Raw genomic sequence first — 17741 nt, 5'->3', positions numbered from 1 at the left:
ATGGAGGCCTTTTTTCAACTGAAGCTCCTTTCTCAATTTGACACACAAAACCAGTCAGTGCACCTGTCTACATACTTAGACCTTGTTTCAAACCTAAAAACAAAACTAAACAAACTGAGTAAAACTACAGAAAAATAATTGATTCACCATCCCTGGTCCTTAGCTTAGGAACTAATGACAATAGATGGCTTCTGGGGGAAGGAAAATCAGTTTTCTTTAAAGGCGTGGCCTCTAGGAGATCAACTGCTCCAGTGCATGGCCCTCTATCTATGCAGCACAAATTAGATGTGGTGGTTTATTTAAAACAAGAAGAAGAAATCATGAAGTTGGGAGGGGGGTGGGTGATGAGGATTGCATCTGGGAGGAGTGGGTGTTAATTTTATCAAAATATTGTATGCATGTATGAAATTATCAACAAATAAATACATTTAAAAAGAATAAAGCTGCTGGAAACCACAGTCATGCAGTTCAGTTCATTTTGTAAGCACATGGGTTTGTTTTGTTTTGTTTTTTTTTCTTGGCAATATGGAGGAAGGAGGAGATTAGATCATCAGCTTGATCTTATGTTTAACTTAGAAAAAGTGTTAAATTTTCCAACTCAAGCACTATCCCGTGTGTACTCTGCATTCTCAGCAGCACTCGTGGCAGTCTGGTTTCAGTTTCTTTTTCTTTTTTGGTTTTTTTTTTTTTTTTTTTTTTTTGAGACAGGGTTTCTCTGTGTAGCCCTGGCTGTCCTGGGACTCACTTTGTAGACCAGGCTGGCCTCGAACTCAGAAATCCACCTGCCCCTGCCTCTGCTGGGACTAAAGGCATGCGCCACCACACCCAGCATGTTTCAGTTTCTGCTCACCAGAGGCTACGTATTTATGTGTAAGGAGCCTTAAGGTGATGTAAAGCTCTTAGGTATAGGTGCTGAGGCCATGCACATGCTAGGGTTGTAGTAGGTTGGTGTGGTGTGTGTGTCTGTAGAATCCTCTCTAGGAAGCCCTTCTTTCCACTAAAATCGGAGTTTAGAAGCCAGAGCTGAGATTTGTGTTCTGAGCCAGCAATTGGTCATTGTCTAGGTCATGGACATAGCCCTGCTAAGGTCTCACGCCTGCAGCTGAGGTGTAAGGTCAGGCTCTCACTTCTTACATTGTGCATCTGTATTTCCTGTTCTTTGCTCATAACCTGCTCTCAGTGCCGGCTGTTACCAGCTCATCTGCTTCACCAGTTGTGTGCAGTGTTGCTATCATCGTTTGATCAGAGGTTGGAGTCTGCTACAACCCATGAAGGACATATAGTCAGGCACGCCACAGCTCCTTACTTAAAGACTTTTATTTTGTATGTATGAGTGTTTTACCTGCCTGTATGTTTGTGTACATGTGAGCTTAGTGCCGCCGACAGAGGCCAGCAGGTGATGACACAGACAGAACTCGAGTTGCAGGCAGTTGTGAGCCCTATGTGGATTCTGGGACCCTAACATGGGTCTTCTGCCAGAGCAGCCAGGGCTTTTTAGCCCTGAGCCATCTCTCCAGCTCCAGTTTTAGTTTGTTTCTGTGTACTTGTTTCCTTCTCCCCTCCCTTTTCCTTCTTCCTCCCCCTCCCCTTTTTAATTATTTAATTTATGTACACCTGTGTTTTGCTTGCATGTGTGAGGGAGTCAGATCTCCTGGAACAGAAGTTATAGACAGTTCTGAGCTTCCATGTGGGGACTGGGAATTGAATCTGGGACCTCTGGAAGAGCAGCCAGTGCTCTTAACTTCTGAGCGAGCCATGTATAAAAACTGATTTTCAGCCGGGCGTGGTGGCGCATGCCTTTAATCCCAGCACTTGGGAGGCAGAGGCAGGCAGATTTCTGAGTTCGAGGCCAGCCTGGTCTACAAAGTGAGTGCCAGGACAGCCAGGGCTACACAGAGAAACCCTGTCTCGAAAACCCAAAAAACAAAACGAAAAAAAAAAAAAAAACTGATTTTTCTCTTTGTGATCCAGGGTAACCTTGAATTCATAGCATATTCTATCTGCCTCAGGTTCCTGGGGGCTAGGTTACTTTATTTAAAGTATGTGATATGTGCTTGTAATCCCAACACAAGCAGGGGTGGATGCAGGAGGATCAGGAGCACAAGGCCATCCTTAGCTACATTGTGAGTTTGAGTCTAGCCTGGGCTACAAATGAGACCCTGTCTCAAAGTAAAAATGAGAATGCTTATCTGAATTAAGATCCCAGTTAAATTCATGTCAGGCTGTGTTTGTTAGCTCCCTTCTCTTTACTGTTCCCTGGGATTTGGCCCATGTAAAAAAGCAACCTTCACTTTGCTGTTAACTACAGATTGTACGCTTAAGCTTTATGCCAGAAATTTTTATCACATTATTCTAAACAGTACAGTTTAAATTTTATGAGTTTTTTTTTTTCCCTTCAGTTTCCCACTTGGTATTTTCAGTTATAGTTGATCATGGATTGTAGGAGCTATAGAAAGGGCAACCAAGGAGGGAGGGGCACTGTGATCCCTGCTTCCTGGGGTTTCTGCAGAAGATATCTGCCCTAGTTTTGCTCCCACATGTAGCAGGGGCAGCAGAAGCTCAAAATAAACGGAACTGCTAATTACCTGGTATTCCCTTCACACCATGCCATATCCTGGTGAGTTTAGTCCTAGCTTCTCAGAATCCTAGACTGAAGAGTCATGGCAGCACATGGTGGCTTAGACCAAAACACACACGGGTCCTTTAGCAGTTGATTTCTGTTTTAAAGAGCTTATCTTCAGAGTGTTTGTCTGTCTTCCAGTCTCTAGGGGAGCTCTCTCTTTGACCATGAACGGTCATGTTATAGCCATCGTTGTCTTCAGCTCTTGGTTTTCATGTGTTTTGTTTTTGGGTTTATGTAATTTATATAACAGTTCTAAAAATCTAATTACTGAGAGAGGTAGAACCCCATCTTTTCGTTGCTATTTGGATTATCCCCTTCCCCCCAAGAACACAGTACTTTAAAATGTTACAGGTTTATTTCTCTGGGAAAAAAAAATCTAGGCCAGGCTGGAGAGATGATGGCTCAGTGGTTAAGAGCACTGACTGTTCTTCCTGAGGTCCTGAGTTCAATTCCCAGCAACCACATTGTGGCTCACAACCATCTGTAATGAGATCTGATGCCCTCTTCTGGTGTGCCTGAAGAGAGACTGAACTCACATACATAAATAAATAAACTTTTTTTTTTAAAATCCAAGCCAAGGCAGTGCTTGTAGCCCAGACTGCAAGACAAGTTGGCACACATCTGTAATCCCAGGGAAAGGCAGGAGGATCAAGGGTTCAAGGTCATCTTCTCCACTATACAATGAGAGTGTCTCAAAAAAACAGTGGGTGATATCTTAGCAGATAGAGACTCTTGCTAACAAGCCTGATGCCCTGATTACAATCTCCGGATCACATGGTGGGAGGAAATAGCCAATTCCTGCAAGTTGTCCTCTGATTTCCCCAACTCATGCACACACACAAAAATAAATGAATTTTTAAAATTAAAATGAGAGTGCTAGAAAGGCTGAGTAAGGTTGCCAGCACTTGTTGCTCTGGCAGAGGACCTGGGATTGGTTCCCTGGACCCACATGGCTCCTCATGACTGGCTGTTACTCCAGTTATAGGGGCTCCAGCATCCTCTTCTGAATGCCTCAGGATTGCACTATGTGTACACATGTAGACAAAGTAGGTACATGCACGTAAAAGAAAAGAAAATAGTAAAAAAAAAAAAAAAAAAAATGTTGTGAGGTATGTGCCCACCTTAGTAATCCCTGAGAAGCTGAAGTAGAAGAATTTCCATGAGTTCCAGACCAGCTACAGACCTAGACAATTATGCAAAAATAAATAGGGGTTGGAAAAATGGCTGTGTGGTTAAGATCACTGGCTGGTCTACCAGAGAACTCAGGTTCAATTTCCAGCATCCACATGGCAGCTCACAACTGTCTGGAACTTCATTTCTAAGGGGCTGACACCCTCACATGAACATACATATAGATGAAACAATACACATGAAATAAAAATCTTGAAAGAAAGTAAAAAACAAGAAGACCTTTTAAAAAAAAGTAAATAAAATTAAAAAGCAGCACTGGGTGGTGGTGTCACAGGCCTGCAATCCTAGCACTCGGGAGGCAGAGGCAGGTGGATCTGAGTCTGAGGCCAGCCTGATCTATAGAGTGAATTCCAGGACAGCCACAGCTACACAAAGAAACCCTGTCTCAAACAAAACAAAACAAAATAAAGCAAAAACTAGGCAAGCCAGGCATACAGCACTGGTGAAGCAGAGGTGGAGAGCTCAAGAGTTCAAGGTCATCCGTAGCTATGGACTGTGCCGTCTGTCACGGGTTACAGAAGACCAGACTCTTGTCTCAAGATCAGGGGCTGAAGAGATAGCTCGATTGAAGAGAAGTGTTTGCTGCTATTCCAAGAGGACCTGAGTTCAATTCCCAGTACCCACATTGGACAGCTCACAGCTACCTATAACTAGTGCCAGGGCAGCTGATGCCCACTTCTGTCCTCCAAAGTCACCTGCGTGCACCACACACACATAAATATAAAAATAAACTCTGTGTGTGTGTGTGTGTGTGTTGTATGTAAAATTCAAGCCAGCACACAGTCCTGAGGTACCCAGACCCTCTCCCTAGCTTCCTAAGCTCTGTTCCAATAGAATTCAGAGGACCTGCTCACCCTAGCCAGAAAAGGCCCTGCAGTTCTGAATCACAGACATTCAATGTTCTCTTTTTAGGGAGACGAAAGAAAGTGCTGGGAAGAAAGAAAACTCGGTCCAGGTCATCTGTGAAAAGTAAGAGTGGGAGTACGAGAGCCAAGAAACGTCAGCACCGTGTAAGGAAGACAAAAGGGAGGAAGCTGAAGGTGAGGACATAGCACAAGTGTCCAGATAAACCAATCTTGCTCCCCTGTATGGCCCTGCCGCAGGAAGTGTCCACAGGGCTGTTTTTCTGCAGCTCAGAGGTGGGTAGGTATGCTTCTAGGTCCTCTGGAGAAGGGTATGTTAAGAATTGTGTATGATGAGCCCTGAAAGAAGAGGCAGAGAGGGAAGGCCAGCAGGCGTCAGAGGGCTGGCTGAGTCAAAGGGCTGTCAGTCCTGTGCTAGGAGCAGATGAGTTAAAGCTCCCAGGACAGATAGTCACTGTCTGTCTTAAGGCACCTCCTGTGTATGAGAAGGCTGTGTCCAGTGTGTCCATATCAGGTACTGTGTTCTCACTCAGCCCTGCTGCCATAAGGCATATTTGGTACTTATAGACCTAGGATACTGGGGGTGGGGAGAATATACACACATATACACACTTGCCCATGTGTTTTATATGCATATATACTTGTTACCCATATGGTTTTTTTTAATTATATATTTTCTTTATTTACATTTCAAATGTTGACCCCTTTCCTGGTTTCCCCTCCCCCTTCCCCCTGCTCACCAATCCACCCACTCCCATTCCTGGTCCTGGCATTCCCCTATACTGGGGCATAGAACCTTCACAGGACCAAGGGCTTGATAAATATGTTTCTTAGTGTATGTTTGTAATTAAATATTTAGTAGTTAGAACATTTGTTCTGGACAGTCAGCACAGATTCTTGTGGCAGTGATTAGACGTATGAGCAGGTTCGATAGAGGATAATGTTGTGAATTTAGTGATGGTTGGCACTCACTGGTGCCCCGAGGCCTAAGGGCCTGAGTGTCAGTTCTTCCTTCCTAGTTTCCAGGAAGCTCTAGACCGTCCTAGATGCCAGTCTGAGCTCACTCTCTCCCTCTGCGATGACTGTGGGCCACGGTGGAAGTGTGGAGGGATACACTCCTTGGGGAGAGGTCTCAGCTGAGGGTGTTCAATCCTTACTCAGAATTTAGAGGAAGCAGAGTGTGGTCCTTTGATTTTCGTATCTGAGAATGATTACAACCGTGGTAGTGTTAAGTCTACAGCTGTTCCTCATGTGGCTGCTTCAGTGCAGCGTGCCCGCCATTCATTTAATTTTATTTCCTGTCACTTTGGTTCAGAATGAAGTCACAGCTCGTTCTCGAATTGCACGAACACTAGGCCTCCGCAGGCCTGTCCGTGGCACCAGCATGCCATCAGTGTACAAGCCAGTGGAGCCCTCCTTGGGACTGATGAGGGCAGACATTGGAGCAGCTTCCCTCTCACTGTTTGGAGATGCCTATGAGTTGGACCCTTTTGACAGGTGATTCAGTGCTGACTGTCCCAGTACCCAGCTCATCCTCTCATGTGCTTAGGCTGCCTGTGGCACTGGGTCGGTGTCATAGGTCTGCTCTGTCAGTGTCCCCTTGGCATGTGTCCCCTCCAGCAATGAAGAACAGTCTGCAGATCCACCTTCCCCTCTGAGTGCCAAGAGGAGAGTGCTGTCCCGCTCAGCTCTGCAGTCTCACCAGCCTGTGGCCAGACCTGTCGCCATGGGGCTCTCTAGGTATGTGGCAGCAGGACCATCTGGGGTGGGTGAGGGCACTGGGCTAAGTCGCTTATCCTTCCCATGTGGCCCTTGGTGATGTGGCTGAGCAGCTACTCCTGCTGTGATGTGCTTGAGTTGAGGTTGGCTCGAGTGCTAAGTCAAAGCTAATTGTCTCGGGGTCAAGTAGTCAAGTAGCACATCTGCTAGCCAACTGGCCTTAGTCTCTAAAAGGGAAAGGGTCCTTGGGTGAGGTAGCAGGCCTGGTCCACAGTGACCAACCGGTGGAAATAACTTCACTGCCAGCTCATGCCTGGGGCATACATATGTTATAGGTGATCTCCCCACACACTTGATCCCCGTGATAATAGCTCATGGCTGGGAATACAGAGGAACATGCTAGCAGAACCACTCTCTGGTCTGTCTACAGGAGGCAGCTCCCTGCTGTGGCCCCAGAGCCCAGCGTGGAGGAGGCCCCCGTTCCTGACCTGTTGGGAAGCATCCTGTCTGGCCAGAGCCTCCTGATGATGAGCAGTGCTGATGTTGTCATACACCGGGATGGCTCTCTCAGCGCCAAGAGGGCAGGTGAGCACCCATGGGGTTACTGTCCTTCCTCATTGACTTGGGAATGTAAAATCACAGTCTTAGAAACGAATGAGTTGGAGAGGTTCTCAGACTTTGACCTGAACTGGGGGCAACACTGCTAAGAACATAACCAGTGTGAGTTCTGTCAGGGTCTTCCAAGGCTTGCATAGTTAAGTGAGTGTGCCATTTCTAGGACAGTTCAGATGCTTAGTGCACAGTGCCCCATGAACCATCATGGTCGAAGATGCCTCTATCTGCTCCACTTCTTTTTTTTTTTTTTTTTTTTTTTTTTTTTTTTTTTTTTTTTTTTTTTAGAGTTTTTTCTTTTTTTTTTTTTTTTTTTTTTTTTTTTTTTAAGATTTATTTATTTATTATATGTAAGTACACTGTAGCTGTCTTCAGACATTCCAGAAGAGGGCGCCAGATCTCTTTACGGATGGTTGTGAGCCACCATGTGGTTGCTGGGATTTGAACTCTGGACCTTCGGAAGAGCAGTCGGGTGCTCTTACCCACTGAGCCATCTCACCAGCCCCTGCTCCACTTCTTGTCTCTCACACTGGATGGAACACATTTGAACCATGGTCATGTCTGAAAAGAGAAAGAAAATGTCAGGAGTCGGGGGCATTTATGGTACCATTGGTAGGACAGCTGACCTGTAACATTCCCGTTGTGTTGGGCAGGGGCTATTAGTGTCCACTCTGGAAACAGTAGTGTCAGCGTCTGTTGTGATCATACCTCACACGTCATTGAGCTTGTTACAGGAGGTGGGAAGGGTTGCTATCTGACTTCTGTTTTTTAGCTCCTGTTTCTCTTCAGCGAAATTCTGTGACTAAATCCAGAGAAGAGTCCAGGCTCAGAGACACCCCGCAGCCTGGGGCACTACCCTCAGAGAGTGCATCTGGTGGACTCGTGGGAGACAGACAGCCAAGCTCAGGGCTGAGCTGTGGGGATAGAACAGCTCTGCGCTGTCTCCCTGCCCGCATTGCGCAGACTCCTGTGAGGTCAGACCCCTCACTGACCTCTCGCTCAGGTCTGTCTAGGACCCTTTCAGATGAGAACAGGCCCAGCCGGACACATAGCAGCAGCTCCCGACTCAATGGCTCCAATGTACGAGTTGGTTCTGCCTCTAAGATCGTGACTCATTCTAGCTTTCCATCGAAAAATACAGCTTCTGGGCTTCCTCAGAGAACAGGTCCCAGGAGACCTGATTTCTCCAAGCTACCCAGGATACCAAAGATCCATCGGGATGGCAGTAAGAGTATGCAGGACCAGGCCCCAGCCAGTGGCCACATTGTGGAGCTCCCTAGCACTTGCATCAGCCGCCTGACTGGCAGGGAAGGCCCTGGGCAGCCAGGACGGGGCCGAGTCGACAGTGAGCCCAGCAGCAGGGGTCCCCAGGAGACTGGCTCACACACAAGTGGTTCTCGACCTCCTGCGCCCAGCTCCCACGGCAGCCTAGCCCCTCTAGGGCCCTCAAGAGGAAAGGGCATTGGGTCTAGCTTTGAAAGTTTCAGGATCAACATCCCTGGGAACACTGCACATTGCAGTCAGCTGTCCAGCCCTGGATTCTGTAACACGTTCCGGCCGGTAGACAGCAAGGTGCAGAGGAAGGAGACCCCGTCCCCCCTCTTCTCCATCAAGAAGCCGAAACAACTCAAAAGCGAAATCTATGACCCCTTTGACCCCACTGGCTCGGACTCTAGCCCTCCTAGCAGCAGCCCAGAGAGTCTTGGTCCAGGCCTCCTACCCTCTGAGATCACAAGAACTATCTCCATCAACAGCCCAAAGGCCCCAGCCTTCCAGACTGTGCGCTGTGTTACCTCCTACAGGGTAGAAAGCATCTTTGGGACTGAGATGGAGCCTGAGCCCCAGCCCCCTAGTGAGCCTGTATCTGGCATGCTGGAGTTACTCAGCAAGGGATCTGCTGAGAGAACCTCTGATTGGGAGCAAGAGGGACTAGGGGAAATAGAGCCTACAGAGATTCGGGGCTCCACAGCCCGGACACAGAGGCCACCCCCACCAGACCCTTGGGATGATGAGGACGAAGTGTCCTGTACACCTTTCTTTGGCTCTGAGGAACGGACAGTGACGTGTGTGACTGTTGAGGAGCCAGGTGTTCCACCAAGCCCAGATGCTCCACAAATCACCACCCACAGAATTGTGGAGTTCAGGGCCTCATCCCGTTCCCGCTCCACCTCCAGCTCCCGAAGCAGGAAGAAAACGAAGAAGAAGAAGAAAAAGGTTGCCAGAGAGCACCAGAGGACACGCTCCAGCACTCGCTCTGGCTCCAGGGACAGGACTTCACGCTCAGTGTCTCCAGTTGCTGAGGAACACAGGAGGCACAGAGCCAAGACTAAGAGCCGGAGGTCTTCCAGTGACCGTGCCAGCAGCCAGGACAGAGCAAAGAGGAGGAAGGACAGAGACGACAGAGACAGGGAGCATAGGCGGGGTTCCTGGGGTCATGGCAGGTGCCGGAGGAAGTCCAGGTCTCGCTCAGGGAGTCCTGGCAGTTCTTCCTGTGAGCGCCATGAGAGTAAGAGACGGAAGAGGCGGCATTCGGGGTCCAGGTCTCGAGGCAGCAGTCTGGAGAGGGATCGGAGGCACAAACATCGGGAGAGGAGCCGAGAGCGAATGGACAAGCAGGAGAGTGTGACCCGGTCCCGGGAGAGGAGGAGGTGGCGATCTCGGTCGCCTAGCTTGGAGCATAGGCCACGAAGGCCACATTCCCGTGAGAAGCGTCCCCATTCCCCAGAGAAAAAGGGGCCTGTGAGGGAGGTTTCCCCAGTCCCTGCTATACAGGGGGAGTCGGGGCAGGATGGAGACCACTCTGCTGAGCCTCCGGTTTCAGAAGTAAGTGTCTTGCCAGAGGTAGTAAGTGTCCTGCCAGAGGTGGTTGTGGCTGACCTGAACCCTCCAGAAGTCCCTCCTGTCCTGGCAGAGCCAGTTGCATGTGTGCCTGAGGACCTGGACTATGGTGATTCTGTGGAGGCAGGCCACGTCTTTGAGGATTTTTCAAATGAAGCCATCTTCATCCAGCTCGATGACATGAGCTCGCCTCCTTCTCCTGAGAGTACAGACTCCTCCCCTGAGAGAGACTTCCCACCAAATCCCATACTGCCCCCAGCCAGCCTTCCACAAGACAGTACTTTATCTACCATCCAAAGGGAGGTGTTACCCATTCACAGTGAAGATATCTCAAAGCCTGCGCCCCAGGCTTTGGCCCCATCAGACCAGAGTCTGCTCAGGCAAGACACTGTAGAGACCACCACTACAACTCCTAGCACCCCAGCTGTAGTGCCCATGACAAAGGACAGTCCGGTGCTGAGTGCGAGAGGATGGGAAGCAGTCAGGCCCAGGGATGCTGTGGCCCAGGCCCCACTGCTACGATCCCGAACCCTGGTGAAAAGAGTCACCTGGAACCTGCAGGAAGCAGAGCATAGCACGCCAGCCCTGGACAGAGATCCAAGTGAGTTTGTCCTGCCCCTGGCTGGGACCCTGGTGGTGGTTGTCCTTGTGGGTCAGGGGTGTAGAGCAGGCATGAGGCAGGAGGGCAGCCTCCCTAAGAGCCTCTCCTGACAATTTTGGGGCCCCTACCCAAGTACAGCATCTAACAGACACATCTGCAGCTCGGTCTTGGTTCCCACTGCTGGTTCTCTGAAAATGTTTTGGCCAGGGTTGACCACAAGGCATCCACACTCCCTGTCTGTTGGGTCCTCAGGGACACCACTTCAGAGGCCCCAGAGGCCCCAGGAAGGAGACTGGGATGCAGAGGACAGGGCCCTCATAGGATTTCAGCAGGCACCATTCTCCGAGCTGCCCCCTCCCATCCACGTGCTCCAGGAGTCTGGGTTACCTGATGCAGATCCCTCTCAGGTGGGTGCTGGGCTAGAGGGACATGGTCCTTGTGCTGGGCTTTTTGGGCTGCCCTGCCTAGGGCTTAGACCTCATGGTACTACTTCCTTTCTATACAGCCCCCTGGTGCTCCCAGGGCAGAAGGGCTTCCAGCTGCTGGGACTCTACACTCAGCAGGGGGTATTCTTGCCCAGGTTTACAGCCCCAACATGCCACCACCCTTGGCTCAGTCCTCAAGCATCCTGCCCTATGCACTGGTCAGCCAGCCCTCAGTCCAGTTGATCCTGCAGGGGACCCTTCCCCTAGCAGGCTGCGGTACAGCACAGAGCCTGGCACCAGTGCCCACAATGCCAGCTACAGTCTCAGAGCTAGCTGTTCCAACCACCAACAACTCAGAAGAAAGGACTGCTACTCCCAAAACAGCTGCTGAGAAGACCAAAAAGGAGGAGGTGAGTGCTGCTGCCTGTCCTTCCACAGCCCCTGTCCTATTTGGGCCTGATTTTAGGTATCCAGGCCTTGGTCATGGTCAGGGTGGTAAGAGAGCAGCCAGCCCATTGCCTTTAGTGTTCTTTGGCAAATGAATAATATCCCAGAACTCCTGGCTTCTCGCCAATGGGCCCATAGGTCAGTTTTGGCCATCTTGCCACAGGGTCACACATGTCCTCCTCACTCCTAGTACATGAAGAAACTGCACATGCAAGAACGGGCTGTGGAGGAGGTGAAGCTGGCCATTAAACCCTTCTACCAGAAGAGAGAAGTGACCAAGGAGGAGTACAAGGACATACTACGCAAAGCCGTGCAGAAGGTAGGCCACAGGCAGGCACACACATGCCTTTTTGGAAACTCTGAGGTTGCAAGGGATACATTGTGACACAGAATAGCTAAATCTGTATGTGTCAGATAGCTGCCATTTCTAGTTTGCATGGACTCCTAGGTCTGTAAGTAAGGAGTCAGCCAGCTACTACAAAGTGCCTCTCAGACAATGCTCATTAAAACTAAAATAATAGATGAGGAATTTCAGATTTCCTCAATCCACTCAATTTCTTTGGATCTTTGGAGGAACTAAGTCTCTGAGAGATGGGCAGATTTTTCTATAGGAACAAGTTTTAGCTTCCTTCTGACCTCTGACACAGGAAGATAAACCTCAGCAGCTCTGTGAAGTGTGGTTACAGATGTGTGTGTGGGTGGGCATACAAGTCCCCTTAACAAGATCAAGGGCACTACTTGAGATGGTCAGGGCAAGGAAGCCTGGTTGAGTTGATCTTTGTGACAAATGGAGAGAGCACTTAGAAATCATGTGTTTTTCCTTCAGATCTGCCACAGCAAGAGTGGTGAAATCAACCCTGTAAAGGTGGCCAACCTGGTGAAGGCCTATGTGGACAAATACAGGCATATGCGCAGGCACAAGAAGACTGAAGGTGGAGAGGAGCCACCCACTCAGGGTGCTGAGACCTGAGGCTAGCCACTCTCTGGGGAGGCATCCCCAGCAGGAAAGAAATGGGGCCGCCAGCACTCCTGCCTCTGAGGGTCTCATGGTACCTGTCTGCACCTGTCTTGCTTATAATTGAAAACTGGACTTTTTTATATGTATATTATAGATACACTGTTTCCATTGTGTTCTAATTTATCAAAAATGGCTTATGTTTAGAAACTTTTCTATGGACTGATGCTTAGAAGGTGAAGCGTTTTTGGTTTCGGAAAGCCTGACAGCTCAGTGGGAAGTGTCTGCATCTGCCACACAGCCAGCTGCCAGCAGTCGGCTCAGGACCATCTCTGCTTAGCAGTTCTCTTCCTCTAGCTGCTTTGTGCTCCTGTCAGGAGACAGCACACAGTGCTGTGGGTCTCAGAGGTTTAGGTACACACAGGCCCCACCTTCCCAAGTACACCTGGCATCGGGAGTGTTCCCGATTCCTGTCTTAAGAGTGTTTGTGCCCAGTAAGAGCTGTGCTAACCCAGCCAGCTCTTGATTATGAAAGTGAGTGCTGCAAAGGAGGCCTGGTGTGTAGGGACTGGGGGTCACCTTCTTTCAAGGGACTCCACAAGGTCCACTAGAGATACTATACAGCAAGGAGTAGACCTGACCCAGGGCTGCACTGATTTTGAACTATTTATTGGAAGGTGGGTTCTGAATCAAGGCCACTGACCCAGGTCCATGAGGAAATGTTCAATGTCTTCGTAGAGACTGTTGGTGCTAGACAAGCACAGGCCGAGACTGCTGCTGTCCAGGGAGGACACACCCTCACGCTGCACGCCCTCCAGGTGTGCCTTGCATACCCATGGCTCCAGCTGTGGAAAGGACATGTGTTAAGGCTCTTACCCAGCAGCCCACACCTTCCCTAGGCCCACCCGGGCTCTACCTTCACCAAGATCAGGCTCTTCTCCTTGGGCCTCCCTGCTGACAAGTCTTGCCCAAAACCCAGGTAGATGGTGTAGTGTGGTGATCCTTGCCGCCTCCGAGCCCGGAACTCCTCCAGTTCTGTTAAGGAGATAGCTCTGGTGAGCAGGTTAAGAAAGGCTCCAGGCCCCAGAGGAAAGCACCCCAGCCAGACACCTTACTGACCTCGGAAGAAAGTGCTGAAGTCGAAGATGGGGGTGTGGCAGTTGCGCTCCAGCAGTTGGGGTGGGGTGGAGGGGTCGGTAGTGCCCATAGGGCTGCCTACCTCCCAGTACACCTTGCACTTGCCCATACGCAGGGCCCACAGGGATGGTCCCCGAAGCTCCAGCTGAAGGCCAGGAGACACATGCTGTAGAAGCGTCTCAGTGTAGTGCAGCTGCTTCTGATCTGGGAGCTCAGCAGGACTGGGAAAAATCACCGGCTGGGGCTCTGAAGTTCTTACTGCTGGGGCCATGGGGCTGTACAGGAACACGCATCTGGGGTGCCACACCATTGCCTGTAGCACTGTGCGGCCCTTGTACATGATGGTCACATCCAGGAACCCAAGGTTGCGCTCTGTGTATAGACCATGCTGTGAGTGGTAGGTTTGGGTGGAGCATTTTGTCCCATGCCCCCTGCCAAGGACCCATTCACCTCCTACTGAGATGCAGGTGTGAGGGGTCAGTAGGGCAGAATTCTGCGTGGGAAGCTAGGAAAAGCTGTGCTAGCGCCTCAGCTCTAGCCCACAGGATCCTCACCGGTGAGAGCTGGCTGTTGAGGCCTGGGACTGGGTACAGCTTCCACCTGCCATGCTGCATAGGGTTCCTCGTAAACGCGTTCTTGCTCCTGGCCTGAGGGCAAATAGGAGCTGCCTGTCCATCTTACCCCCAGCTTCCCACCCCTGTCATTTTAACATCCTTATCTTTCCTCCTCCCAGCAAGGACTCTGTTGTCCTCCCTCTCATACAGCCTTGGGCAGATAGGGGTTCTTTAGCTTAGCCCCAGCTCTGTGACAGTTACTGTCTCTCACCAGGAGCCTGTGGTGGGACGGAGTCTGCCCCAGACTTGGATTCCTGTATGTGGCTGTACTGCAGAACCTGAAGCAAGAGGTCCCCAGCATCACTAGAAAGCAGAGAGCTTGGGGTTTGGAGCCCAGCATTTTCTCTTGCCAGAAATGATCCTGGGGACACACCCTGTAATAGACAGCATAGTGGTAGGCACCTGCCAATCCCCCACACCTAGGAAGGATGAACCAGACTGTACCTGTGTGGGCAGAGCATTGCTGAGGGTCACTTCTTCCCTGTTTTCCGTGGCTGGGCCCACTGAAGGGGGGGGGGGATTTGGTTACGATGCCCGAGCAGTTCCAAAAGTTCTCTATTTCTCATACCCTCTGTTCCCAAACCACCAGGTACCTCACTCAGCCCAAGGCTCTGACTTAGCAGGAAGTGTGCACTCCCCCTCCCGCATACACACACACTTTGGAAGGAGAGGAACTGAATCTACAACTAGGTTCAAAAACCTCAAATCAAACCATTGAAACCACCAAAATGACAGAGGCCATGTACCTCCCATGTACCTCCCTGGCCCGTCCCTGTTTATGGCACTGCTCACCAGCAGACCCAAGCTCCGGGCTAAGTTCGTACACCTTGTGCGGATCAACCGGATCCCCTGAATTGTCTTGGCGCAAGATAAAACGCCCTGTGCTGTGGAGTGCACAGCGGAAGTTGGTCTTCCAGCCTCTTCGCTCTCTTCGCTCAGCAGCCTCAGCCTCTGGGGGTGGCAGGTTAACTCCACTAGGTGGCCACCTCCCTCGGGCCACAGCCCAGGCCTGAAGGAGAGGAGAGAGCATGGGTTGAGGCTGGATTCCCCAGAAGTTCTGGCAGATTATAAAGAGGGCAGGGCTGGGTACCACCTTGAAGATCTGTGCATCTGCTTCATCCAGATCCCTACGACCGAAATGCCTCCAGGGTATACGGAAGACTGTGCGAGCCTCGTTCAGCCACTGCAGCCCCTCGTACTGGCCGCTACTGACCTCACCCAATAGCCAGTCTCCAAACAGCACTCGCTGGACCCCCCTGCAGGCAGGGCAGCCACACTAGGATTAGAGCTAATGTAAGGGACGCAGGACCCAATACAACCAGGGTAGACATGTTCTCACCTCACTTCAGCCATTGCTCCGTCTACACAGGCAGTCTGGGAGAATCAAAGTAGGTGATAGTACGCTGTGATGCCTTGTAGTCACTGGAGCAGTCAGCTATTACAAATAAGGCCCCTTGGGTGCCTCTATGGTTTTAGGTTGTAGCCACAGATAGTGTGACCAAGTTTCATAAATGTGTTTTAAACGTTACAAGTGTTGGTAACAGGTAGGAATTTAAGTTTCACAAGTGTGACCCAGGTATTAGGGTGTTGAGGGTCACAGATGAGGTTTGAGAACTTGTAGCCACCTAGGTTCAGAACTCAGTGTAGATTCCTCGGCCAAGGTGGCTGTAGATGTGACTACAGATGTAGCGGGAGCGCACACGTGATGTCACAGGTGTTAATCCAGCGTCCGGGCCTGGATGGGCTGTCACAGGCTGGACCCTGCAAAGACACGTTGAACAAAAGGGGCGGGCCCAGGCGAGTAAAACGAAACTGCATCTCAGGAAAATGAAACCTAAACAGTCTAAACAGCGCGTGGGTAGCTGCTGGCTTCCCGCTGTCTCCACTGTCTCCATGCCTACCAGTGCCGTCCTCAAACTACACCCGACCCTTACTCAGATCCCAACCCCTGCAGCCCCAATTGCAAATCCTGCCGGGACATCTGCCCTCCTGTTTCCCGAGCTTCTCTTCACTGTCCTTCACCGATCACTCACTACTCTGTAGAGGGGACAAGAATTTCCCCTGTGGCACTAGCTCACCTCCCTCCCCGAGTGGCCCAAGAGTCCCACATACCTGGTACCGGAGCCGCCGGGACGGGGTTTTATCTCAGTGAGAAGGAGGGTGCCAGTGCTTTTATAGTACTTCGGGCAGAGGGGGGCGGAGCGCAGGCAGGGTGTGGCCTAAGGGCTCCAGACGTCACTAGGGTGTCACTAGTTTGTAGCACTCTGCTCTCAGAGTCTCCCAGGCTCTTTGTAGATTCTATGAGAGAGGCTGACCCTGCTTTGGACAGAACAGCCATGTCTTGGAGGACAGTAAGAATGGTAGGTGGAGGCTACCAGCCTATCTGCCAGGCTCAGCCCCTGGTGGAAGTGTGGGAAAGGTCTTTCCCCAGGACCTCTTCAGGAAAGCACATTGGGACAAGGCAGGGATACCCACAACAGTCAGTAGGTTTTTTTTTTTTTTTTGGTTTTTCGAGACAGGGTTTCTCTTTATAGCCCTGGCTGTCCTGGAACTCACTTTGTAGACCAGGCTGGCCTTGAACTCAGAAATCCGCCTGCCTCTGCCTCCCGAGTGCTGGGATTAAAGGCGTGCGCCACCACGCCCGGCAGTCAGTAGGTTTTGTTTGTTTGTTTTGTTTAGCTCGCTGAAAAATCTTATAAAGTGGAGCCTAAAGAGAGGCTATCGTACAACTTGGCTTAACACTGTGAATGATACAGATAAGAATATACCATCTGGGGGCTGGTGAGATGGCTCAGCAGGTCAGAGCACCCGACTGCACTTCTGAAGGTCCTGAGTTCAAATCCCAGCAACCACATGGTGGCTCACAACCATCTGTAACGAGATCTGACTCCCTCTTCTGGAGTGTCTGAAGACAGCTACAGTGTACTAACATATAATAAATAAATAAATCTTTAAAAAAAAAAAAGTAAACCGGGCATGGTGGCGCATGCCTTTAATCCCAGCACTCGGGAGGCAGAGGCAGGTGGATTTCTGAGTTCGAGGCCAGCCTGGTCTACAAAGTGAGTTCCAGGACAGCCAGGACTACACAGAGAAACCCTGTCTCAAAAAACAAACAAACAAAAACAAACAAACAAACAAAAAGTATACCATTTGGGAAGAATATACCATCTGGGCAGAGGTTGAAGCAGAAGGATTGGGGCCAACCTGTGTTATAGAGTAAGACCTTGGAAGCTGAAGAGGCAGCTCAGTAGTTAAGAACCCTGGCTGCTCTTCCAGAAGTCCTCAGTTCAATTCTCAGCAACCATACGATGGCTCACAACCATTTTTATTTATTTATTTATTTATTTATTTTAAAGATTTATTTATTATATGTAAGTACACTGTAGCTGTCTTCAGACACTCCAGAAGAGGGCGCCAGATCTCGTTGCGGATGGTTGTGAGCCACCATGTGGTTGCTGGGATTTGAACTCTGGACCTTTGGAAGAGCAGTCGGGTGCTCTTACCCACTGAGCCATCTCACCAGCCCCCTCACAACCATTTTTAATGGGATCCGATGCCCTCTTCTGGCACACAACTAAATATATATATATATATATATTTATATTTATATTTATTATATATATTACATATATATTTATTATATATATTATATACACACATATATTTATATTTATTATATTTATTATATATTTATTATATATATATTTATTATATAT

The 17741-nt window shown here is 49.8% G+C and overlaps 2 protein-coding genes across 11 annotated transcripts in view; one reads left to right on the top strand and one right to left on the bottom strand.

Annotated features, from left to right (window-relative positions):
• Phrf1 (PHD and ring finger domains 1) overlaps window positions 1–12467 on the top strand; it is a 34131-nt gene extending 21664 nt beyond the window's left edge. For 3 of the 9 annotated variants that reach the window (XM_021167744.3, XM_021167741.3, XM_021167740.3), the window contains 9 exons: window positions 4727–4854; window positions 5993–6174; window positions 6298–6417; window positions 6827–6981; window positions 7781–10447; window positions 10655–10854; window positions 10953–11282; window positions 11510–11638; window positions 12146–12467. In XM_021167744.3, coding sequence (XP_021023403.1) covers window positions 4727–4854; window positions 5993–6174; window positions 6298–6417; window positions 6827–6981; window positions 7781–10447; window positions 10655–10854; window positions 10953–11282; window positions 11510–11638; window positions 12146–12289 — 4055 coding nt within the window. In that variant the 3' untranslated portion in view covers window positions 12290–12467. The remainder of the gene's footprint in view (window positions 1–4726; window positions 4855–5992; window positions 6175–6297; window positions 6418–6826; window positions 6982–7780; window positions 10448–10654; window positions 10855–10952; window positions 11283–11509; window positions 11639–12145) is intronic. The other 6 variants (XM_021167745.3, XM_021167743.3, XM_085841163.1 and 3 more) reach the window with 4 other exon arrangements.
• A 455-nt stretch (window positions 12468–12922) lies between these two features.
• On the bottom strand, window positions 12923–16215 carry Irf7 (interferon regulatory factor 7). 2 transcript variants are annotated; one of them, XM_021167026.3, is made up of 10 exons: window positions 16138–16215; window positions 15365–15786; window positions 15119–15281; window positions 14818–15034; window positions 14470–14528; window positions 14237–14399; window positions 13966–14058; window positions 13394–13783; window positions 13191–13309; window positions 12923–13119 (listed from the first exon to the last, which is right to left on the bottom strand). In XM_021167026.3, the coding sequence occupies exons 2-10, from the start codon at window positions 15376–15378 to the stop codon at window positions 12964–12966; spliced, it is 1374 nt and encodes a 457-aa protein (XP_021022685.1). In that variant the 5' UTR covers window positions 15379–15786; window positions 16138–16215; the 3' UTR covers window positions 12923–12963. The 2 variants fall into 2 exon arrangements, with proteins under 2 accessions (XP_021022685.1, XP_021022686.1); XM_021167027.3 differs by having other exon boundaries at window positions 14237–14303.
• Between the last annotated feature and the right edge of the window lie 1526 nt (window positions 16216–17741).

The sequence above is a fragment of the Mus caroli genome, unplaced genomic scaffold, assembly GCF_978045245.1.
Source record: "Mus caroli unplaced genomic scaffold, Mus_caroli_1 scaffold_8, whole genome shotgun sequence".
Lineage (NCBI taxonomy): Eukaryota > Metazoa > Chordata > Mammalia > Rodentia > Muridae > Mus > Mus caroli.
Note: the sequence above shows the minus strand (reverse complement) of the source record. Positions and strands in the feature narration are given on the sequence as shown.

What these genes read in the sequence shown, in the direction of transcription:
- Irf7 (XM_021167026.3), bottom strand. An exon ending in GCAATGCTCTGCCCACACAG is followed by an intron (nt 14,400 to 14,469) that starts GTACAGTCTGGT and finishes TGTCTATTACAG; the next exon opens with GGTGTGTCCCCAGGATCATT. An exon ending in TCAACAGCCAGCTCTCACCG is followed by an intron (nt 13,784 to 13,965) that starts GTGAGGATCCTG and finishes GTCTATACACAG; the next exon opens with AGCGCAACCTTGGGTTCCTG.